The sequence below is a fragment of the Podarcis bocagei genome, assembly GCF_964188305.1.
Source record: "Podarcis bocagei genome assembly, chromosome: 3".
Taxonomy (NCBI): domain Eukaryota; kingdom Metazoa; phylum Chordata; class Lepidosauria; order Squamata; family Lacertidae; genus Podarcis; species Podarcis bocagei.
This window is the reverse complement of record NC_138127.1, coordinates 73,368,211-73,393,608: the sequence shown is the minus strand read 5'-3', so window position 1 is coordinate 73,393,608 and position 25,398 is coordinate 73,368,211. Positions and strand designations below refer to the sequence as shown.

General features: G+C 40.3%; 1 protein-coding gene across 8 annotated transcripts in view; it reads left to right on the top strand.

Moving 5' to 3' along the window:
* Positions 1–25,398, top strand: part of KIF6 (kinesin family member 6) — a 156,325-nt gene that overhangs the window by 23,418 nt on the left and 107,509 nt on the right. For all 8 annotated transcript variants that reach the window (XR_014005924.1, XR_014005925.1, XR_014005926.1 and 5 more), the window contains exons 6-10: positions 594–723; positions 8,877–9,083; positions 12,756–12,899; positions 13,702–13,788; positions 14,007–14,110. Coding sequence is in view for 1 of the 8 variants with exons in the window: in XM_081186405.1 (XP_081042531.1) it covers positions 594–723; positions 8,877–9,083; positions 12,756–12,899; positions 13,702–13,788; positions 14,007–14,110 (672 nt within the window). In the remaining 7 variants the exon portion in view is untranslated. The remainder of the gene's footprint in view (positions 1–593; positions 724–8,876; positions 9,084–12,755; positions 12,900–13,701; positions 13,789–14,006; positions 14,111–25,398) is intronic.

The following is a 25,398-nucleotide window of genomic DNA, read 5'->3' as shown; positions in this document are numbered from 1 at the left end:
CGCCCCCAGCTCCTGCAAGCTCCGGGAGCAATGGCAAAGGTGCGCTCACCTTCGCCATCGCTCTCGGACCCTTTCTGGGGGCTGGGGGCGGGGGAAGCTCTGGCTTCCACCACCCCCAGCTCCTGCAAGCTCCGGGAGCAATGGCAAAGGTGCGCTCACCTTTGCCATCGCTCTCGGACCCTTTCTGGGGGCTGGGGGTGGGGGAAGCTCGGGCTTCCCCCACCCCCAGTCCCGCAAGCTCCGGGAGCCACTCTGGCTCCCATTCTGGGGGCTGGGGTCGGGGGAAGCTCGGGCTTCTCCCGCCCCAGCCCCGCGTCTGGGGGGGGGGAATAATTTTTTTCCCTTTATTTCCCCCCCAAAATCTAGGTACGTCCTATGGGCCGGTGCGTCCTATAGGGCGAAAAATAGGGTAGTCAATATAGGCACAGAGTTAATTTTTTAAACATTTTCTAATGGTGGTGTGCCTTGAGATTTTTTTCATGAAACAAGTGTGCCTTTGCCCAAAAAAGGTTGGGAAACACTGCCTTAGGGTAATGATAAAGTGGGATATCAAATCCTAACTCCTCCTCCTCCTCCTCTTCTTCTTCTTCTAGAAAGGTGACAATAATGGAAGATCCTGATCAGAACATTCATCTGAAACATCTCTCTTTGCAGCAAGCAACCAATGAGGAGGAAGCACTGAACCTTCTTTTCTTAGGAGACACTAACAGGATGATTGCAGAGGTGAGAATCTTTGACTGTAAACAGTTCAATTACCCTCTTGTTGAACTCAAAAGACTTAATATCTTTATTTCTTCTCTTTTGTAAGTCATTTAACACAAGACCTCAAGTAATGTACAATTAACTTTAGAAACTTTTCAAATTCCATCAAATGCCCAGGTGAAGAGGAAAATCTTCACCTGGTGCCGATAAGATGTCAGTGTTGGCACCAAGTGAGCCTCACTTGGGAAAGCATTCCATAGGCAGACAGCCACAACCAAAAAGGCACTTTCTCTTGAGGATCTATCAGGGGTAGAGCTTCCAGGGGAAGCCCCCCAGAAGACATTTGTAAGGTCTGGATGAACATAGTCTGGATGTATTCTTGTTGGGAAAGGCAGTCAGTCATTTTTTGTGGCTCCAAGCTGCATAAGGGTTTATGTGTTAAAACCTGCAGCTTATATTGGGCCTCGAAATGTATCAGCAGACAGTGTAATTGTGTTATTACTAGTGTTATGTGGTCAGCAATGGAGGAGTGTGCCTTTGGGGGTGAAGCCAAACTGTTGGAAAGTTGCTGTGCCTGCTGTGGCTGTAGAGGCCGATATGGGAGAGACATGTTTCGTTGCAGCTGGGGCAGATGTAGGTGTCTGATTATGCTGCTGCAGATGCAGCATGGCATTTCTTCTCTCTGTGATCCTCCTAGTGGTCATTCCTGTTCTGGTTACTGCTATGGATACATTACATGTCTGTCTGTCTCTAGGCACTGTGGTCATCTGCAAAGGATTCTCACACAGTGGGGTTGATCAGACATCTTTGTAACACAGAGCTGGTCTGCCAACGGGCCTGGTGCCTGAAGCCAACTCAACATGATAATAAATCTGAATTGATGGTATATTCCATGAGATCCATGCAAACTGTGTTGTATGGAAAATTGAGTGCATGCTTGGATCATAGACCAATGTGAATTGGGCAAGTATGATTTTGAGGCTTGAGGAGATCTGAGCAGACACTAGACTTCTTCATTCAATCCATTTTGATACAGTCATTACCATATGGTGATAGTAGACTACATTGTGTTATGAGAAGAGCTGTGAGTGAAGCCAGGAAGTGAGGAAAAAGGAATGAGATAACACATCCACATCAAGTTCACACATATGGTATATGAGTATGACTGTGATAGATCTTCATGGCATGATGTATATATCCACAAAGACTCAGAAAAAGACTTCTAAAGGCAACAATGGGCATTATTAACAAGGGTATGAAACCTTTCAGTTCACTAGTGAAAAGAGCTCTTTTGCTTAAATCTATAAGACAACTTCAGAGCAGCAAAAAAAATTTCAGTGGGGAATTTTCAAACACAAGGCAAAAAGGCTTTTGATTTCTGGCACCTGGAAAGCAAGAATTTTTGGCACATTTGAAGCACTCATTTTGGCTTGTGTAAAATGTCATGGTCTGGCTTTTTAAGATTATGTATATGTTAATACTAACACTGGATATCTGGTTATGTTATCATCCAAAAGAGAAATAAAAATAGCTTTTTTATTTTTAACTGGTCAGTATTTTTCCTGAGGAAGCAGCATACTACAAGATTGACTCCTGTCATTTTTTAAAACGAGGTTACCAACTTCATATTGAAAGAGACAAATTCAGAAGCTACTATGGCAACCAGAAAACATCTGCAAAACATAGTCTCTAGGCCTGAAGTACATAGTCAAGTTCTTATGGCTCATTTTCATGTCCTTACAGCAAAGCCAACATTTGCAGGAAAAGTTATTAAGAAAGTTACATGCTTTTAAAATCGGAACACTAGAAGAAGCAATCTCAAAACTTCAGCCAGCTTTAGAGGTTTCTTAAAGTTATTAAATAAGAATTGCACATTAGTTAATTCTTCTGAGCTTGTAATTCTAGGTAAAAGAACCAGATTTGTTCGTAATTTTTGGTTTTTGAGTATATGTGTAAAATTACCCTTAACTAAATCTTTTTTCATGGAAATGCATGTTTTATGGTACTGTGCAACACATTTGTCCAAATCATGAACTGGATTAGGCCGACTTGTAACTATTTGTGCCAAACACAGATTGAATCTGTGGAATTTGCTGCCAAGGAGTGTGGTGGAGTCTCCTTCTTTGGAGGTCTTTAAGCAGAGGCTTGACAACCATATGTCAGGAGTGCTCTGATGGTGTTTCCTGCTTGGCAGGGGGTTGAACTCGATGGCCCTTGTGGTCTCTTCCAACTCTATGATTCTATGATTCTATGAATCGAGGCAGCTAGAAATCACTAGAGTGGGTCAGGCGGACCCAAATTAATTTGTAGAGATTTGAAAAATGATATTAGAATAATAGAATTATAGAGTTGGAATGGACCCTGAGGATCATCTAGTCCAACCCCCTGCAATGCAGGAATATGCAGCTTTCCATACAGGGATCAAACTTACGACCTTGGTATTATCAGCACCACACTCTAACCAGAGTTTAATGTTAAATTTTGCACCTAGTTAGGCAAAAAAAGATGCACAAACAGAGAATGGGTGGCACAAAACTTGACAACAACAGTACAGGATGACCACAAGTGAAACGTGAATGCAGTTCAACAGAATCACAAGAAATAACAGCCAGATCATAATAAATAATGGTACCAGTCTATTCTGGTTTGGTCAGAACTCTCCTGGAGTACTGCATCAAGGTCTGAGCACTGCAGTTAAAAAAAGACACTAACAAACTGGAACATGTCACAAGAAGGGTGACAAAGATGGTGAGGGGTCTGAAGATCATGCCCTATGAAGAACAGTTGAAGGAGTTGGGCGTGTTTAGCTTGGAGAAGAGATAATAGCCATAGTCAAATATTTGAAAGGCTGTCTGCTACATAAATGGCAGAAGAAATTAGTTTTCTCTTGCTCCAGATCGTAGAAGCAAACTAACAGTTTCACATTGGGAAAATGGAATGACAATGGTATGGATTGCCTTGGTAGGTGATGGGCTCCCTTGCATTGGTTTCTTTTTAAAAACAAAACAAAACAGAGGTTGCATTGGTTTGTTTTTTTTAAAATAGATGGCTGGATGGTCACCTATCAGGGATGCTACAGCAGTGGATTTCCTGCATAGCTGTCAAGTGTCCCTTACTTGAAGGGACAGTCCCTTATTCCAGCGCTATGTCCCGCTGCTGTCCCTTATTGATGGATGTCCCTTAAATGTCCCTTAAATGATGTCCCTTAAATTTCAAAGGAAGCAGCTCCTCTCCCTCCCTCCCTGCCGGCCAGGGAGGAGGAAGGCTCCAACTGTGTTGCTTGGCTGTGTTTCTCACCCAATAAGAAGTCTAAGAACGACTGGGGGGGTGGAGCTTGCATGCCTTGTGTGTGGCTAGTTAATGCAAGCTGAGGGGTTTTTTGAATGCTGGACGCCATTTTGTTGCACGTGCTGCTGCAAACTTTGCAGTGCAAAGCCAGGCCGGGGAGCCATCTTAAGTTGAGGCTGCATAGGCCTTGTGGTGCATGTGATTCAGATTCTATTCAGTTGAACCTCTGGTTACAAAGTGTTCTCGAAGCTACCAGCATGAATTTGACCAGACTGCAGGAGGACAGGAAGACTGGAGTGCCTGGAACAGGTGAGGCTGCAGGTCCCTTATTTTGGCTGCTGGTCCCTTATTTTCAAGGCTGCTGGTCCCTTATTTTCAAATCTGTAAGTTGACAGCTATGATTTCCTGCATTGTCAGAAGGTTGATTATAATGACCTCTGGTGTACCTTCCAAATCTATGATTCTATTTCAACAAAGCTACCACAGTAGCAAGACATAATGAAGCTGCAACTTTCTTTGCTAAGAAGTATAATCAGGAAAGGAGTTGTGCTAATTCTTCTGGCTCACAGAATTGAGGCTGCCTTGAAGGACTGTAGCATGTCTTCCTGCTATTGCTTCAGACTTGGCAATCTCTTGAGACTGGGAAATGACCAATGGTGGATTTCCAAGTGGATTTCACTTTCTTTATGCCATTCAGCCAACACAAATGAAATAGATCTAAACTAAAGAGTGCAGTTTCTATTTACAGAACTTTCAAAATAACGTAGGCCTTTCAAGTTGAAAAAGGCTTTACGGTGTGAGTAGTTCTTTGCAGGATTTTATTTATCATTCAACAGAAAAGGTTGAAATAATGACTCATAGCATGCAGATGCTTCAGAAATCTCAAATCTTGTTTTGTTAGGAAGCTAGATCAAAGAAGGCATGCAATTTAGTCTCCAGCTTGGTATTCAGTTTTCCTTAATACAAATGTAGCCTATTTTAATGAGAATGGAAATGTTTCAGTACAGGATTTTATTGCTGTACGATTTATTGCTCTGCTCTACTATTGTATCAATTTGGGATGCAGTGCACGTGCAGTATTTTGTCTATCAGTTGTGTTTGGGAGTGCCTAGAGCAAAGAGTTTTGGCAGCGTTCACATATGTTTCAATCAAAAGTAAGGATTTTAAATATCTGAAGATGACCATGGACACTTATTCCTGACCTTCATATTGGCGTTACCTCTCTTTTAGTTCCTATTATTATCATTATCTGTTAGTTTATTCTTCTAAATCTTGCACATTTTAAAGGACCATTCTAGAGTTTTGAAGCATTTTGAGTTGAAAATAAAGAAGAGACTTCCTTAGAGACAAACTGGAATTTTGTTTGGGGGGTGGGGAGGATGGTTTATAATCCATTTTCTGCATCCATTCCAAATTGTCAAGAGACTTTTTCTTCTCACAAATCTCATTAATTGCTATTTTTCACTAGTAAAATGCTGACAGTTTATTGTTGCTGCCAGAATAAGACAGAATCGGCTTGAATTTTTTGAATGATTTTTACATGTACAGTATATCCTACTTGGTTCATATATAAAGAAGGCATCATACTAAGTGGCATTGCTGGGGCTAGACCACAGAAAACCAAAACGTTTGTGTAATCCCATGAATATGGAGCTAGATTAGATTGAGTTTGGAACATGCTGTGATATGTTGATAAGGAAAGGATGGAATCAGTGCACCCATTCATCTAAAAAAAAAAAATTTAAAATGCCCATGCAAGTATTTTCTAAGATGTGCAGGGATAATTTGAACTTTGTGTATTAAATTTGATGGTGAGTGATATCTGATTATTTCAGTGTACAAGCAGACTTCCATGCAAAGTGGGACTTTGTCTTACTGTTCTCACCCTGGAATCTTTTCTGGAGAACACTCCAAAGCAGATTTTGGGGAGCTGCAGGAAAGGAGGAGAGGAGGGGAAAGTTCCATTGCATTAGCAGAAATCTGCTATGTTGCAAATAATTTGCCTCTTCAGTTCACGTGACCCATGTTTCTCCAAATGGTTTTAATAACATGAGCAGTAAGCCAACCAATTCCTCAAGATTTTACGTTGCTGGTGATTCACAAAGCTGTGGATGGTAATCTTTCATGTGACCACAGTGGTAAATGTGTCATTACTGAAATTTATTAGCTGCCGTCATAAATGTTTGAATTTGGTATCTATCTTTGTTTTAATTTTGGCAAAGCTGCACAATTTCACAATACCACAATACTAGAAATATAAGGGAATAAAAATGTGAAATAGCTGTTCAGCAGTTTTCTAACCAAAATCTGACGTATTGAATATTGTTCAAACCGATGCACCTTATTATATCCAGACATTAAAATACCACTAGTGAACAACAAGGGTTGACCTAGCATGAACTGCATTGGGTATTTTGAGATGGCATGTGATAGAGATGAGCCTATTTTGCCATGTAATAGCTGAGAGCTATGCAGTTGCTGCTGCTCTCTCAACTTGGGGGAAGGGAGTACAGTACAATTGTAGCCAAGCAGAAACTTAAAACAGCCATAATAATCTCTGGGTTTGTCACAGGAACTGTTTGAATTGAAAAAAATGTGCCCTTTGTGCTCCTCTCATGATGCCAAGAACTATTGGAGCATTGTAGCTTATGATGTCATGGAATCCCGTTATAGAAAAAGTTATTTGCAAGTCACTGGAATCCATATATTTTTTCTAGATATAGATTTGCAATAGAAACCATCTGTTCTGAAATTGACCCATTCTGTAATCCCCTTTCATCTTCATGACTTCAGACACATATGTCTGGGATGTTTTTAACAAGACCAAAAGAGTTCTGAAATCACCAGCAAAATCTTTGTAGTGGACTCTTAACTCCTTATTAAATATTGTCTTTCTTTTTAATTTCAAGTTGTCTGAATAGTTGCCTAGTGGATATGCAGTGGAGCTTCATAACAAAGATGCACACATGGGACAGTAATCTTGCTTTAGTGGCGATTTTGATAAATGATTTTCTCTTTCTGTTACTTTGTGCCAAGTTATCGATGTGTGTGCTTTAGCAAAAAAAGCCAAAGGTGTAGAACTACCAATACATTACAGTTACGTTAATGTTCCATCATTGCATCTGATTAATAGTTTATGATGTTATTGGCTTACATACGATTTTGGAATTTTCTCCTTTGATGAAATCTGTCTACTGGAACTGCCTCATGGAATAGACAGTAAATGATAAGGCAAAGCATCAAGTTAAATCTTGTTAATATAATTTAAGGATTGTTAATTTTTAAAAAACCAACTTGCTTTCTTACAGTGATTTCTATGGCATATAGTAGAAAGGGTGTGGTGATGGGAAAAACTACTTGTGGCCTAGGCATTTTAGGAAGCTGAGTTCTAGTCTTTCTGACATAAGTAATTCTACTAGGAATAAAAATTCTGTAAGCCAGAATACTTCACTCATGAAATGTATGCAGTACTCATTTACCACTGGCCAGTATAAGTTTGAGACATCTATAACACCATAGCTTACCAGGCGCCAGGCAAAAGTGTCCGTTTGTAACCAGGCCTTTGGCTGATTAAACTATCTCTGGCCTTTTAAATGTGTTTGTGGGAGAGGGTTATTGGTTTTCTTGTTGTTCTTGGTATGTATTTTGAGTCTTCATTTTTTAATACCGTAAACCACCTTGTGATCTTCGGAAGAAGGGTGGCATATAAATTAATTAATTAAATAAATAATATCTGCATGATTGCATTTATTTGCACATTTCATGCACCGACAATGAGATTGTGTCAAAACTGTACGAGGCTGAAGACAAGCAAATTTCCCATGTAGCAAGATCTGCTGGGATGAGTGGGGTAAGGATCCAGTGGATCTCTGCCTGAGTCAAGAAGTTCCTGGCAGTGGTGGAGCAAGCCGATTGGGTGCCTGGGGCGGTGCGCATGCCCTGCTCCCAGGGACGGAGCCAGCCTCCCACAGGGCAGGGCGCTCCGTGGGTCCTCCGAGGAGTCTGCCTGCCTCCTCCCACTCAGCCGCCCTACAGCTGAGGGGGAGGTGGCGGATGGACTGTTTGGCGCAGTGAGGAGCCTGCAGGTGCCCAAGCTACCACATGACTCCCAGGAGAGACGCATGGCTCAGGCGCGCTGCAGGCCCCGCAGTGAGTGCTGTCAGGCATTTTGTCACCCCCCCTCAGTGGTGACACCCGGGGTGGACCGCCCCCACCACATCCCCCTTCCTCCACTCTTGGTTCCTGGTTCAGTCAGGCTATGCTGTCATATCTTCCCCATTCTGTCCCGGTGTGACCCAGCTGGCTGAGCTAACCCTGGGCATTTTAAACTGCTCTAAGTCCTGAAGAAGGGGCATTATGGAGGGGAGGGCAGAACAGAAGGGAGTTCTGAGAAGTGCTGCAGAGACATTTTTTTGTGGGCTAAAGTAAGCATTAACAGAAGGGAGTGGGACTTAGACTGAATCTATGCCTGCTAGCATATACAGTTTTAGAAGGGAATTAGGCAAATTCATGAAAGACAGGTTTTATCAAGAGAGAGGTATTAAACATGATAGATAAACAGACTCCTCACCACCATATACAAAGACAGTATGGACTGAATTCTAGGTGCTGGGGATGAGAGCATTGGGGGGAGTTATTGCATTCATGCCCATCTTGTCTCTTGGGAACCTCTAGCTAGTCACTGTGGGAAAGCTAGACTTGAGGGAACTAGGGTCTGATCCAACAGATTTCTGTGTTCATAATGTGTTTGAATGCGTCTTCTTGACCTGTGTTTTTAACTTAGTCACATTTATATTTTATATATGGTCAGGAGATATCTCTCCCCCTTACTTTGTAAGCATTTCAGTTGGCTGCAGCTGAGTTTTATTAAATTCTTTGTCTCACAGACTCCAATGAATCAAGCCTCCACTCGTTCACATTGTATTTTCACCATTCACATCTCAAGCAAAGAGCCCGGTTCTGCAACCATTCGACGCTCCAAACTACATTTAGTGGATCTGGCTGGTTCAGAGCGTGTTGCAAAGACTGGAGTTGGAGGCCAGTTGCTGACAGAAGCCAAATATATCAATCTGTCATTACATTACTTGGAACAGGTATGGTTGACGTCAGTTCTTCATTTTGCTATTAGTTTGTTGTAGTAGTTTGCTTTTAGAATGTTCATGTTCCATTTCACTTGGCATTATGGCTAATCATTTGATTCAGAGAAGGAGTATAATGTTTCCCAGCGTAGTTTATTTGAGGTAATAGCATGGAGAACGTAATTTTCCTTATGCCATTTTACTGCACTGTACCTTTTAATAGAACTTCCTTCTTAAACACAATTTCAATGGCAGCTGTTGAAATGCAGTATGTAGTAATGTTTTGTGTTCCGTGACCAAAGAAAGGCAGGTGTATTTCATGGAAAGCCTAACAAAGCCATCATGGATTTTATCCCAGCTATTGAATTATACAACCAATATATACACTTTTCTGCCTTAGGATTTCACGTGTTTACTACAGTGGTACCTTGGTTTAAGAACAGCTTAGTTTATGAACAACTTGGATTAAGAACACTGCAAACCCGGAAGTAGGTGTTTTGGTTTGTGAACTTTGCCTTGGAAGCAGAACATGTTGAGTGTGTTCCATTTGTCAATTGAGTCTCCCACTGCTATGGGAAAGCATGCCTTGGTTTAAGAATGCCTTGGTTTAAGAACAGACTTCCAGAACGGATTAAGTTTGTAAACCAAGGTACCACTGTACTAATCCTTCCCCATTATGATACTCTACACTTTTTCTTTGGTCTTCAACTCTAGGATCTCTACCTAGAAGCACATGAGTGTTGTATTAATAACCTGTGGATAAATTATTACTACTGTGACTTTATTGCTACTGTATTAAAATAATTTCAAAAACATTATCCATTAGCCCTAGTGTTCTGCTAAAAGAGAAAAGCATCACACCTGCCAGACTACAGTTTTTTTGTTTTTTTACAGATTTCACTATGGAGTATTGTTTCATAGCCCTGTGAATACTAATAGCAATGGAAGGCTTTTGTTGATTTTGGAGTGCTCATAAACACAGTGTTCTCTCCCTGAAAGTTTCTTTAACATATTTGTAAGCCACAGAGTATATGTCAGACATTCAAGGAGAAAAGTTGTCAGAACTGAAAGAATTGGACAATGTGCTTTGTTTAACTGTGTGCCTAACACCTTTCCCCACTTCGGCATATGGGAATTTAAAGTAGAACATTTAGATTTACTATAACTATAACTGAGAAATCTTTGCAAAAAGTTTACTTTGCCTTCTGTAGCCAAATTGTTGCTTTTGGACTAACCACATGTTGAATAAACATCCCCAAGCCTAATGATTCTACCAGCATATCTCATTTTTAGACAGCTGCAACATAAGTGTAGTGTCTGGAGTGTGTGATGGACCGAGGTGAAGGCAAAGAAACTGAAGATCAAACCAGATAAAAAACTGATGTTGATGGTTGCAGTTTATAGCGCATTTTAAGTACCTCCTTTGATTGATGAGTTAAGATTTGGCACTTAACAGTGACTTGAAGATTGATGCTATAACCTGCTTAAAACTGAACTTTGAAATCACTAAGTGTAAACTTGAAACAGCATATTTTGTGCTTATTGAATATTAAAAGTGCTCTTAATTTTGATTTACAATACACCTCTTACTTAAATACTGCTTTGCAGTGGAAAACAAGGGACTCCCTGCTTTTTCTTGGACAGTTTCTTGGTGGATCATAACTACATTCTGTTTCTGTTATCCAGCAATGAGGTGACAATGTCATTTGCAAATCCAAGTGTTTTCTACAATGCCATGTGCTCAAGCATCTTCAGTAGCATTAGATAAAAGGGTCTTAATGCCAGATGTCCGCCAGTTTCTATGTAGTCCTCTCTACTAACCTTTGTCAAACATTATGCAGTGCATGTTGTGGGGGAAAGGATCTGATATGAGCAAGGCAGTAGTGCAAAGTATTTCCCAGTCCTGGAGATTCTACTGTTGGGTAACAGCACCATGTCCTTTCTGTAGGACTACACAGAGGCTACAAAGGAAAAAAATAAAATCAGAAATCGGTTCATGCACCATTCAGAGGGAACTCATCCCGCTCATTCACTGAGGCAATTGAAACAAAAAATGTTGGCCGAAGCAAGGAAGAAATGGGCAATGCTTCAAAGCTCTAGCAGTTCCGCGGTTATGGACCACCGGTGTGAAGTTCACGGCATGTAATGCCTTGAAAGAAAATATTATGAAAATGATATATAGGTGGTACATGACCCCAGTCAAGCTTGCAAAAATATACCATTTGCCAGACAATAAGTGTTGGAAATGTAAAGAAACTGAAGGAACGTTCTTTCATCTTTGGTGGACGTGCCCAAAGGTTAAGGCTTTCTGGGAAATGATCTATAATGAGCTAAAAAAGGTATTCAAATATACCTTCCATAAGAAACCAGAGGCCTTCCTCTTGGGCATTGTCGGCCAAATGGTGTCAAAGAAGGACCGAACTTTTTTTATGTATGCGACAACAGCAGCAAGAATACTCATCGCAAAGTATTGGAAGACCCAAGATTTGCCCACTCTGGAAGAATGGCGGATGCAACTGATAGACTACATGGAATTGGCAGAGATGACTGGCAGAATCCGAGACCTGGGAGAAGAGACAGTGGAAGAGGACTGGAAGAAATTTAAGGACTATTTGCAAAAGTATTGTAAATTGTATGAATGCTAGAATGATGCAGGATATAAAGACAACGTGGCATTAGCAATCTAGCGGAAAGGAGTATGAAAAGAACTGAATTATAAGAACAAAGATGAAATTTGAAATAATAATAATATCATGTCAAGCTTAAATATTTAAACACTTGATAACAAAGGGTAAAACTGGAGACATAATAGCTGAAATGTACAATTTAAAACAAATTTTGAGAGAAGGTGAAGTATTGCTGAACATGATTTTATAAACAGGAACACAGAAAAGGGAGATGTGAGGGAGTCATGAAAGAGGGTTATTGAAATAATATTTTAGAAACTGAATCATTTTCTTTTTTATGTTTTTATGTCTTTTTTGATTGTTTTTTTCTGTATGCTTTGTATGCCTTTTTTGTCTTTCTTTGGCTCATGGTGTTTTTCTTTTTTTCTTTTTGGATTGTAAATGGGAAGTTTGCTGTATTGTTTAAATTGTTTAAAACCTTTAATAAATATTTTATAAAAAAACAACAACAAAGCTCTAGCAGTTCCGTGATCTAGCCAAGGGATAGCCAGTATGATGCCCCCCAGATATTGTTGGACTTCATCTTCCATTAGCCCCAGCAAGTGTGACCAATGGCCAGGAATTATTGGACTAGAAAGCCAGCAACATATGGAAGGCACCACACTGGCAACTCCTTGTCGATCCTGTGCCATTTCTGTGACTTTACAAAGAGCCACTGCAGGAAAGTTCAAGGTTTTTCTTTGGCTGGTATACTAATGCTATTGTTTAAGTGATCTGTAGGCCTGGGCTGCTCCTTTGGTGTCAAAATGCAGGGGGGGAAAAACTAATAAATTAATAGTGTCACAGATGGTACCACTGTAATAGTGTCTATGCTGATCCACTACTGGAGTGAGTCTTGATGAGCCAAAGTGTCTGACATTTGCTAATGTATGCCACTGTTATAGTCGGTAAAATTCTCAGTTTTAATGTAAGCAAGCGTTTCCAGTATTAGAGTGACTTGTCCAAATATTCAAGAGCAAAACCAGAGTTCTAAGAGTTTCCATTTCTGTTCTTATTGCAGGTAATCATTGCTCTGTCGGAGAAGAATAGGTCTCATATTCCCTACAGGAATTCTATGATGACCTCGGTGCTAAGAGACAGCCTAGGAGGGAACTGTATGACCACAATGATTGCGACACTCTCAATAGACAAAAGGAACATAGATGTATGTCCTCTCAGTTTTTATTATAATTTACTGTCCAAGAGTTAGTATTTTAAATTTATCCATTTAATTTCATTCAGATATGTTTTATAAGCTGACAGATTTAATTCTACCCTAAACCCTAGTTGGCGAAGTGATGTGACACTGCCAGAGTAGTTGGTAAACCCTATATTTTGAACCCTATATTAAGCTGGTTCTCATGCAACACTAAGCCATACAATGACTTAGGGCAGGGGTATGCAACCTAAGGCCCATGGGCCACAAGCAGCCCACGGGGGTCATTTAACCGGCCCACAAGCCACCCCCGAACCAAGCTGCCTGCTTGGCGAGTCCCCACGCACTGCGCTAAACTGGCGCAGTGTGGCGCGGGGACTCACTTCCGCGGCACCGGAAATCGCGTCTGTGCAGACGCAGATGCTGAAAATCACTTGTATTGGTTTCTTCTGCTGCATTTTGCCAAATCTGTTTGACACTATTTAGTTCCATCTTCAGTTTGGATTTCAGAGACTGGAGAACTTCAAGTGTTTATTTTGCTGCTATTCTGTGAACATTGAATTTGAAGACTGTTGTCTGTTTTAAACAGGCGTCCTCAAACTCAGCTCTCCAGATGTTTTGAGACTACAGTTCCCATCATCCCTGATGACTGGTCCTGCTAGCTAGGGATCAAGGGAATTGAAGGCCAAAAACATCTGGAGGGCCGAGTTTGAGGAAGCCTGGTTTTAAAGATTGCTGATTTAGTTTATTAATTATATAGCACACTTACTTGTCCATAATTGCATGTTAAGAAGATTTTTTTTACATTTAGGAATCAATATCGACTTGTAGATTTGCTCAGCGAGTTGCCCTTATTAAGAATGAAGCCATTCTAAATGAAGAAATTGACCCCAGACTGGTAAGGAATTTTGGTTGTTATTTATACCTAGCATTTTTCAGGAATTCAAATTAATTTAAGAAATCAGTGCGGTTTTGAAAGGTTCAGTCTGTCATCCACTTCATGTTTGACAAAATAAAAGCATGAAAAATTATACAAGATGAGAGAGGATTCCCAACAAAGTTCTTAATCATAACTTTAAATTCAGCCAATAAGTGGCACCTGTTTCATTGTTGCAGATAATAGCACGACTAAAGAAGGAAGTTCAGGACCTAAGAAATGAACTGGCCATGGTGACTGGGGAACAAAGGCAAGAAGAACTGACAGAGGAAGAGCTACAACAGTAATATTTTGGTCTTGCTTCTTTTTTCTCCTCTTACTTTGAAATGTTTTAGTAAGCGGAATAATAAGAATCAGTTCAATTCTTAGCACATTGATTTTAAATGCTAATATATGCCACAGATTTCCATAGACCTAATTTCCAAGTAATATATTTCAAATTAGGTTTATAAACAACAGAAAGTGCAGATTAGATTGCTTGTCATGGAAAGCAGTTATGGGAATGTGAAGATTGGGGATGCTGTGCTGCTTATGGCGAATCGTTAGGGGGAACCCTAAAGTAAACTCACCTGAGAGCCTCCATGGCACACATCTGGAATTCTGGGTGGTTGCAGGTTTGATATCTAGTTGCCAGGGGAAGGAGAACTAGTGGATGCCCAGCATGCACATCTCTTGGACTGGTGGGAAGAGGAGCAAGCAAAGGGGATGAGATAAGGATGATCTTGCAAGGTACACAGCTGTACTCCTTTCTCTGCGAGGAGGAAGGAAAGGGGTGAATAATTGTAACTGTGAATTCCTGCAATTTAGTTCTTCCGTGGGTGGTGGCGTGAGATTCCTGTTGGGGTTTAGGAGTAATTTAGTATTGTAATGCTCAAATCTTAACAATTGTTCAAGAAATGCTCTTTGTGTTGAGAAGTGCTACAGAGCTAATTTCTTGTGGCCCAAAGTCAGCTTGAATGTATAAATTATGCTATGCCCAGATGTTTAGTATTGTGGTTCTACTTTATATAAGCAGAATGTGCTTGGCTGTGTTTGTGAAACACGTGAATTAGTAGACCTAAAACTGTAGATCCAAGATCTACAAAGCTTTTCTTAAGCAAGCGAACAGCTGACTTAGTCCTCATAGGGGAATCAGGAGGGCTTTTGTTAGGGTCCTGGATCTCCTGTCCCTCCCCTCTTTTTAAAACATAACTTTTTAAAACAACTCTGTGCTTAAAGGGTGGCTGAGCACATTGCAAAGCATAGTGTCAATGAGACCCACAGCCACCACCCCTCATCTTAATTTGCCCAGATAATGGCTGATATCATGACCCAGGGCTCTGAGTCCCTATCTCTGAGGGAAGTTGCTGGGGATTCAGAGGACAACTTGGACTAGGAGGAAGATTTGCCCCCTGAACCAGTCTTTGCTGTCATTGCTTCCTCAGAGGTGTCAGCACCAAAAGGCCCCTTGATACCAATACCTCTCCAGCCTGAAGAGGTCATATTGCCTTCTTCAGACTCTGAGGACTCCAGCTCAGAAATCATGGTGGAAGCCCAGCCTCCATCAAACTGCTGGAGTCAGTAGCTTCTACAATAGGCTGGGCCATTTAAGAATAAGGCACTTCACTAATCATGGGTGGGATTAGCTCCTCAGAGGAAGCTGTAGTCCTATTTGAGACTCAGTGTGGGTTTGCTGGTTGTTGGAGCAGTATTCAAGTCTACTTTGTATGACTTCCAGCCTAGGCACTCTTTGGAGCTATCCAGAGTGCTACCCACCTTGCTTGTTTTCCTTTAGATCATAACCTCTGCTTTGCTTGATCTCACTTATTGGAACCTACTCTCTGCTTTGTCTGACCATACCTTGATGGCACTTGACTTTTCTTGATCTGACTTTGCTTCCTGGATTCTTAACTGATACTAGCATAAGGTTATATGGTGTCTCTGGACTCTGTGCTTAGCACACATACACCACTAGAACCTTGTTGCTGGCCAGAACCACTGCCTAAGCTAGAACAGCTGGATAAGGGTGGTGAAGGGGTGGTGGGGAGAGAGGTGGGGGGGGAGGAGTGTCATGTAGTACAGGACTTGCTTCAGTTGCAATCCATACATATGATGCAGTTCTTGCCAACTGACTGGGGGGTGGAGTGGAGGACTCAATCCACTTACAGTGCACTGGGTCCAGAAAATCCTGTTAGCATGCCATACACGCAAGAGCCATTCTTTGTTTTCTCCCCTCTGAAAAGCAGTCTAAATTTGCATCTATATATAAAAATAGGAGTATAAAAGTTTCAGGCAAATTTGTTTCATGCGCTTAAAGTCATCTGGATCATTCAGTATGTGTTCCAGCACTTCAGATACCAGCCACCACACAAGTGGATTCAAAGAGACCATGTTATACATTACCCATTTGGGACTGAGGGAAACATGGTTGGCCTTGATATACTTATATCAGATTCCAGATCCCTCTGAAGAAATATCAGGATAAAACACATTGTCTGTGTGTGATCCCACAACCTTCTCCTAACTGCTGAATTATGGTTAAGGAATTCAGAGCATTATATCTGCACAGGGCCGATGAACACTACACTGTCTTTTATTAAAACCTCCAGGAAATAAGATTTCATAATGTTTCTGGACAATCTCTTCCATTGACCAGCAGTTAGGAAAAATTTCTTAATGCTTCATTCCTTTTCGTCATCCTTTTAGGTATTTGTACCCTTAGGGCATTATCATGTAGGAGTCATAAAGGAACTGTTGTTTCAGTTGAGTTTGTGATGTGAATATAAAGTCTACATTGGCAAGAATGCTTATTTGCATTACGAATGCAAATTTCATTCCTCCTAGGAACATAGGAAGCTACCTTGAACCATGGGTTCAAATGATTCACTTTTTTGGCATTGACTGGCAGTGGTTCTCCTCTGATGTACAAACAACAGATGTTATCATAAACCGTGTGAGAGAGGTTCAAAGGCAATCTAAATCTGATGTATGAGAAAGCCCCTTATCTTTCTCAATTGTTCATAGTTTCTATGCCAGTTTTATATTCTTGGTCTCCTCTGACTTATTCTAACTTACTGTTATCCTGTTTATTATGTGGTGATCTAAGCTGGACATGGTATGTTAGCAGGTGTAACCTGTGGTAAATAGAGCAGCAGAATTATTTCCTTGGTGCTGCATACACTGGTGTTATTCATGTAAACGTCATTTGCCTAAATTGCAACTGTATCACATTTTTGTCTCAGACTGAGGAGCTAAATTAAATTTAGATTTAAATATACTCAGAACATGATCCAGGAGAACAGGAACTTGTTAGAGACTGACATGTACAAACAGTCTACTGGTCAAGGAGCCAAGTTGAGTCTGTTGCTGGGAATTTAGTTCTGAATAAGGAAGCACAAGCTGATCTGGAAAACCAGCAAGAATGAGGCAGGAGTTGAGGTCAGGTAGTCTCTTTGGAAGACAGCCAGTAAAAATAGGAACAAATCAAGCAGATAGGAGAAGCTGAATCAGAAGCACTTACCTGGAACCCACAGAAAAGCCACAGAGCTATAGTTTTGGTTTGTTCAATTACTTACTTATAATTGGTGACAGCAAAATGACATACAACAGATTTTCATCTTTTTAATGTTGAATTGATTCAGATGACTATATAATTTTACAAGAAAAGGAAATGTTTATTGCATAATGTAGAACTGATACATTGTATACAGGGTAATAGCAATTTGCATGGTTCCTATTTATTAAGGATACATAGGGATCACATCACATCTTACAGAGAAACAAATCCATGAATGTGCACTCAGTCAGTTTTCCACATTAGCCAGTGTACTTGCATGTGCAAACATTGCTGGATTCACGCTTCAGGTGTGCACACTAAACATCAGAGGCATATATTTAAAACAATAATGGGTCTAGCAATAATTGCTTCCAGGGGAACAATTTGTTTTGAATAGTAAGTGGCTCAGAGAGTCAGACTGAAGAGGTCTGTGTTCATTTCCTTGTCAACAGTGAAAGTTGCTAGGTGGCCTTACATGAAGCCAGCCACTACTGCAAAGCCTAACCCTCAGCACAAGACTAGATAGAATAGAATAAGCTCAGTGTATATCATCCTGAGAAAGAATGAGATACAAAGGACAGGGTTGATCTAATGAGACCTATCAGCGAAAGCCCTGTGCAAGGACTCCCACTTCTGCAGTGGGACTCCCCCCCTCCTCCTATGCTCCCCCTGCAAATGATTAGGGAGTTGGAAGAACGCACAGAACAATACGCAGGAGGAGGAGAGTGGGGTTCATTCTGCCTAGCAGGCTGAATGCTTAGTCTGGTTATAGAGGAAAGTCTTTGCTTGGCACCTAAAGCTATATAATGATGGCACCAGTGAGCCTTATTGGGTAGACAGTTGGAGCAACAGCACATCATGCTTCTTTCAGCACATTTTAACCCCCTCTTCTGATATAGTGTGTGCAAGCAACCAGCGACTTGTCCTGCGCAGCATCTCCAGCTGCTCCTGTTGCCTTAAGCCCTTCCTTGTCCCTGGAGGAGGGGACGGTAGAGACTGTAACTGGGACTGTGTTTTCCACCTCTGCGCCTTCCTGCAACTCTTCCCCTGCCTCCTCTTCTCCCGGTCTCTGACTGCCCAGCCTCTTCCTCTTCTCCCTGCATCATGGGTGGTACAGATCCCCACAAATCAATGACCCCTTCCCCAGATTATCCTCCCATACCCCCACCTCCTCTGCCCACCCTTCAGACCCTGCCTATCCCTGATAATGTCCATTCAACTAAGTCCAGCTGTTGATTTTTTTCTTTCATGACATTTGCAATGAAATGAAAACCAAATGTTCAGATTGTTTTTAGTGAATTGATTCACGCACAAAACATAAATAAGCAGTCTTGTAAATAAAGTTGCAACTTCTTTGGAAAAATCTAACCTTCAGTTTCTGCTTTGATTATTATATTATGTGCACCGTGCTGAATTAAGTGGCATAGACTGCTAAGTGTATTCAGTTTTGCAGCTAAGTCTTGTGCATATTCCTAGTAAATAAGTTCCACTTTTCAATGGGATTTACTTTAAAGTAAGTTTAAAGAAAATATAGATACTTACAACCTTGGGTATATAGTTTGTGTACTTCAAAAATACTGCTGTTTATTTTGAAAATCTATTGTATTGAGTTTAAACAACAACTTTCAGATTTTGAATTACTGCCATTGGATGCTGTTGTCAGGCTTTCTTAATATGAAACTGATCTATAAATGTTCATTTAAACTGGTTTTTTCTTGTTTAGTAATAGTTGCCAGCATCTGCGCACATTTGAAAAAAAAAAGTAGATTAAATAGCAACATGCATCCTCTCTAAAGGAGATAGTACTGTATACTTAGAGGCTTCTGTATTATAGGGTTTTTAACGCTGGATTTAAATGGAATCTTTCTCCTTTTTATATTTTATGAGGAGCATGCCAGAAGTAAAGGGAGAGGCCTTTTTTTGTTTGGACAATGTTGGTATAAGTTCTTCCGCCAGATGAGCTCACTAGCAACTTAACTTTGCCCAGAAAGTCAGGATTTCAAATCAAAACTGCTGTGTTCCATAGCACCCACGCTTCCAGAATCCATGCCAGTTGGAACACTTTAAGGCACAGATTACAAGTGCTGGCTTAGCACTTTAGTTTATTAATATCTTTACCTTACTACTTTTATATTGTCAAACAGAATAGAAATAGTCCTACAAATTCATACACCAATGCATCTGCTTCAAGCATTGGACTGTAAACCTAGTAGGTAATATGGTATCTGAAAATATGATTAGGAGGGTACATAACAGACTGATTTAAACATTATCTTTCTTTTATATATCAAATTTACATCTTACCCTTTTTTCCTGCAAGGAGCTCAAGACAGCATATAGGATTTTTCCCCTTCTAGATTTTACCCTGAGAGAGATAAGACTGAGAGAGAATGACTGGCAGCAAGTCACCCAGTGATATTTATGCCTGAATGGGAATTTAAACCTGGATCTGATCCAGCACTCTAACCACTATGCTAGATTATTGCAGAGAGTTAGACTAGATGACCCTCAGGGTACCTTCCAGCTCTATAGTTCTATGATTCACTGCTTACCAGTTCATTTCTACCCCAATTCATGGGTTGCTTTTTGACCAATAAGGTCCTAAATAGTCTCCAGTTAGGATATTTCAAGGACTCTCACAACCTGTTTATACCTATATGAATTCTTTGATCGCTATCCTATGGTTTAAGTATCTCCACCCATCCCAGTGCTGCAGTAGGGATACAAATTATATGCCCTTCTCTACATTTCCCACACCTTGCTTTTTCTATGGAATTGACATCCTTTGGGTACTCGTTTTCTAGAGGTCATCCGGATTCCTGCTTTCCAGGGGTTTGGACTAGATGATCCTCATGATCCCTTCCAACTCTACACTTCTATAATTCTATGCAGTTCTTTCTAAACTGTCGATCCCAAGCTTTTCTGCACCCCTCCCATACCTTTAAATGGAACACTTCCTCTTTGCAGGTTCAGCCAGATTTATTGCTTCATGTTGATAGCAGCTGGGATGTGACAGAATAGTTTTCCCTTGAAAGGCCTTTCTGGAAAACACCCTGTGTCATGTGTGGGTTTTTTTCTGTAATAGGGAGTAAGTGTTTACTTACTGCTTTCCTCTTGTTTTGTTCCTTTTATTTTTAAGATAGCATGATTTATAATACTGTTTGCTACTCTAGATCATAATAATTAAAAGATGAATGAATTATTCTTCCACTCGCCACATAGGGAAAATAGCTGACATGCGGCAATTCCAAGAGTGTCTATTTAAGGAGAAATTATTCACTAATTCCACAGCTGGAATCAGTAGGAAGCAATAAAACAACTGAACTTGCATACAGTAACATTTATTTGAAGTGCCAGAGATCTTTGCTGAATGGAACTTTCACTGAACATAGAAATTCTAAAAGGATAGGAAGGGGAAAGGGAGTGTTACTTAATATATCACTATATTTTAATGGAACCTTAGTTTTAATTCCAGCTCCAACTAATTGCAGGAAAAGAATACTTCAACGCTCATGGTCTCATCAGTTATGGCAACACAAGAAAGATCTGCTTGGCTTCTGCCACATTACAAAGGTCTATCTCTTTTGTAGAACATTCAGCAGAGGGCTTGCAGAATAATGACCAATTAGTTTTATCTGGTTCTGTTCTTTGGTAGTTGCTCATTGTATAGGTATATTCTGACCTGCTATGTGTAATGAAATAGTGGAACCATTTTTCATTCATATATATCTATATATATAACCCCAACTTTTGAACCTGGCTTCATTGTGTGCTTCCATAGAAGGTTTTATTTGAATGGAAATTGTATCGTTTGTACACTATATGAAATTGTTTTTCTTGGACATGTTAAGGAAAAGATGAACAGCATCTGTTGGTCGTTGACTGAAAATAGGATGTTCAGCCTCATCACTAAGATTGACACCTGTATACCTTCCAGTCTTTAACAATTTATTATTGCACTAAATGTTACAATACATTTTGTTTGTTCGTTCATTCAGTCATTCATTTAAATAATGTATATACTGCTTAATACCATGGTTTCTAAGCAGGGTGCAATAGAAATGCAGCATACATCATAAAATTAGTTATAATTAACTGTAAGATTATGGGACGCGGGTGGCACTGTGGTCTAAACCACAGAGCCTAGGGCTTGCCGATCAGAAGGTTGGCATTCAAATCCCTGAGATGGGGTGAACTCCCATTGCTCAGTCCCAGCTCCTGCCCACCTAGCAGTTCTAAAGCATGCCAAAAAGAGCAAGTAGATAAATAGGTACCGCTCCGGCGGGAAGGTAAACAGCATTTCCGTGCGCTGCTGTGGTTCACCAGAAGCAGCTTAGTCACATAGCTGTCAACCTTCCCTTTTTTGGTAGGAAATTCCCTTATTCCAGCGCCGTTTCCCACGGCTTCCCGCTGCTATCCCAGATTGTTAGATATCCCGTAGACTGTCCCCGAGACAGGTGAGGCTGCTGATCCCTTATTTTCGAGGCTTCTGGTCCCTTATTTTCAAATCTGAAAGTTGAAAGCTATGCTTAGTCATGCTGGCCACATGACCTGGAAGCTGTCTATGGACAAATGCCGGCTCCCTTGGCCTATAGAGCGAGATAAGTGTGCAACCCCAGAGTCGTCCACGTCTGGACCTGTCAGGGGTACCTTTACCTTTTAACTGTAAGATTAGAAGCACTCACTTCAAATGCCTTCTGAAATTAGAAAAACATATATTTACTAAGGCACCAGTATCTGATCTCAGCCAACATGTAATTCCACAGAATTGGGTGCTCACTGGTGGAGGATGCAAGCCATGCATCTGAACTGTGGGAGACGACAAACAATGGATTCCCACTATCAAGTGGTACTTAAAATATCCTGGATTCAAGCTGTTTAGGGCGTTGTTAATACAAGAACCTTAAACTTGGCTTAGTAGTATAAGGGTAGCAAATGCAAGCTTTTAAGCATCAGAGTTATGTGCCAGCAGCTATCTGTACCAACAGTCTTGCTGTAGAATATTTGAATGTTGACTTCCATTTGCCATGCTGGCTGGGGCTAATGGGAGTAATAATAACAATCATTTCCCCCCACTTCAGTACACAGTGGTTTATATGCAGGCATTTGCTTAGAAGTAATTTAAACATGTATTAAGAAAAAGGATATGCAGCTTTTGTTACTTGAAAATTTGGGACTCAGCGAGGGAGGAAATCAGGACCTGGGGCATTATACAATTATCTCATGTGGCTAAAAAGCATCCATTGGCCTCTGTTTTTAAAAAATGTTTATACCACATAATGATTAGCATCTGTACAACTTTTAAAGGCCAGAGACTCAGTGATGCAATTTATTGAAGTGGTGACCTAGAAATATAACTTGCTTAAATTAATACAACATCTTTTTCATAAATATGGTCCATCAATAGAGTTTTGTATTTTGGACACATCTGTCAGTCCCCTCTTATAACAATATTCCCCATTAGTCCTTCTTGCTGCATTGATTGTCGTTTTCCTTGTAGAATGCTAAGGTGTTAATCAAATCAGTGCTGCTGTGAAGGCTCACTGTGTTCATTCTGCATACATTTCACTTCTCAACTGTAGAAGTCACTTATACAGGTTAAACCACAGAGCCTAGGGCTTGTTGATCAGAAGGTCAGCGGTTCGAATCCCCGCCACGGGGTGAGCTCCCATTGCTCTGTCCCAGCTCCTGCCAACCTAGCAGTTCGAAAGCACGAAGTGCAAGTAGATAAATAGGTACCGCTCCAGTGGGAAGGTAAACAGCGTTTCCGTGCGCTGCTCTGGTTTGCCAGAAGCAGCTTAGTCATGCTGGCCACATGACCCGGAAGCTGTACATAGGCTCCCTCAGCCAATAAAGCGAGATGAGCGCCACAACCCCAGAGTCGCCCGCGACTGGACCTAATGGTCAGGGGTCCCTTTACCCTTTATTCTGCAATGATAAGCCAGTTGTGCTCTCACTAAATTATTCCTGTTGTGAAGGATTATTGCATACATATACTTGAATTATCACATACAGTACTTTTACACTCCCTTGCCATTTAACTCCAGTTTTAGGTATTTTTGTTTGAAGACCATGGCTGATCCTAGGCGATTCATTGTTCTTTAAGTGATCTTCACTTCTGCACGTGATATAATATTCCAGGGTCTGTTGTAAAAGACAAAAGCAGCTATAAATGAACCATAGTTTACAAATAAGGTCAAAGAGAGGGCTTCCAAAATTCCTCTGTGCACTGGTCTCATCTCTTGTGTCTCATAGCCATGTGATCCTACATATTATTGGGAATTTTAAACATAACCTTCCTGCACTTTTAGAAAGCAATTACTAATTTAATGTTGGATGTCACTTAAGTTGATAGTTTTAAAAAATTGTTATTTGTTTTCAATGCACTATAAAAATAAGGAATGTTATAAAGGATTGTTGAATATAGTTCTAGCACACAATTCTAAATTAAAAAAATTAAACATTCAGTATTGCTTTGCTTTCTAACACCTCATTATCTCAAGCTTTAATGTTGTAAAATTAGAATTTTATCCATGTTGGGTCATTAGATTGTTAATGTCTGCAAATTTAGCACTTCATTTTCTACCACTCAGAGTCCAATGTCCTGCTGCTTGATTTTTCACTAATAAAAGCTATTTGACTGCTTTAGTTCAGAAGTATTTATCCCAGAAGTATAGTACATGAAGTGCTACAGGTTAGAGGGAAAATTTCTACATATTTTTAAATATCTCTTGACAGGGGTATCCATTGCAAATGCATAAGAAGATTAAAATGGAATTCAGAATACTAGACAACCTAGTCATGCTTTGTTGTTCATGTATGCTATTCTTAATCCTAATAATATTCTGGAGTTGACATTATTTGTAAGCAATTGCTAATTTATGGCTGATAGTGTTTTTTTAATCACCGTCCAATGGTGTACTTTAGTGTGTACAACTGAGGAAATGATTCTGTTTCAACGTTAAATTACTATTCTTAATGTCTTCTAAATCATGTGCAAAAGCCTAATTTTGGTCCTTGCCTGGCATGGTCTTTCCCACACTAGGGAAAGTTTAATTTCCTGTCATGTTGGTAAACATTTCCATCAGTTCTGAACACATAAACTTTGGACTCAGCTATACAGCTGCAAATAAGTCATTTTAAGTGTACTGTAAAGTGCAGTATACAAATGTGAAACTAGATGGTGATAGTGAGCTATGGGAAATTCAATATATTTTTCAAAACATTTTTTAAAAAACATTTTAACAGTGTTTTTTAATATGTGTGCTGATTCCACCTTAAAAGTCAATGACATTCTTAAAAAAAAACACAGCAGCAACAACAACAACAGCAAAGTAAGGCATGTTGGTGCATTAAAAAAAGCTGCAAAATTCACATTTGATTGGATACTTCTACTGTGCCCTTCATATACCAGGACTCCTATTCTCTTTGATGGGATGAAAGAGCCCTGCATAGGGAAGGACATGTGGTACTGTGTATATCAGTGTCTCAGTATGGAAGGGAAAGATTTGCTCTCGGATTCTGTTTGTGCATGACAAGTTGAAACAGAATGGAAGTGAAGATTCACGTTCACATTTGCATCCAGCTGCAAATGATTCTGTGTGGTGAGAGAGACAACAGTCACATTGCTTTCAATGAAACACACATTCAAATACAGATCCCCATTCCTGCTCTGGTGCAATTAAGTCATGTACAAATACCATTCCTGAGAGTCACTAGAGCTGGCTGGGTGGAGGGCTTCCTTTTCTCTGGGGCCTCTCTGGGCACAATTGGGTTGCCAGAGTGCAACAATGATTCTTTTTTTCTTTTAAGTGTTAAAGCATTAATTTCAATATTGCTAACTATATATAGTTGCTAAATGCAATCACTTCATTTTTCAAGAAATAATTATTCTGAAAATAAGGGGCTCAGTAGTGGCATACAGGATTGTTTCCCCTAAATATAGTGACTGTGGTAACTTGCTAATCCTTGGTTTCCAGAAGCAAGTCAAAATTTGAAACAATAATGTTATGAAGAGATTTCCCCCACTATTCTTC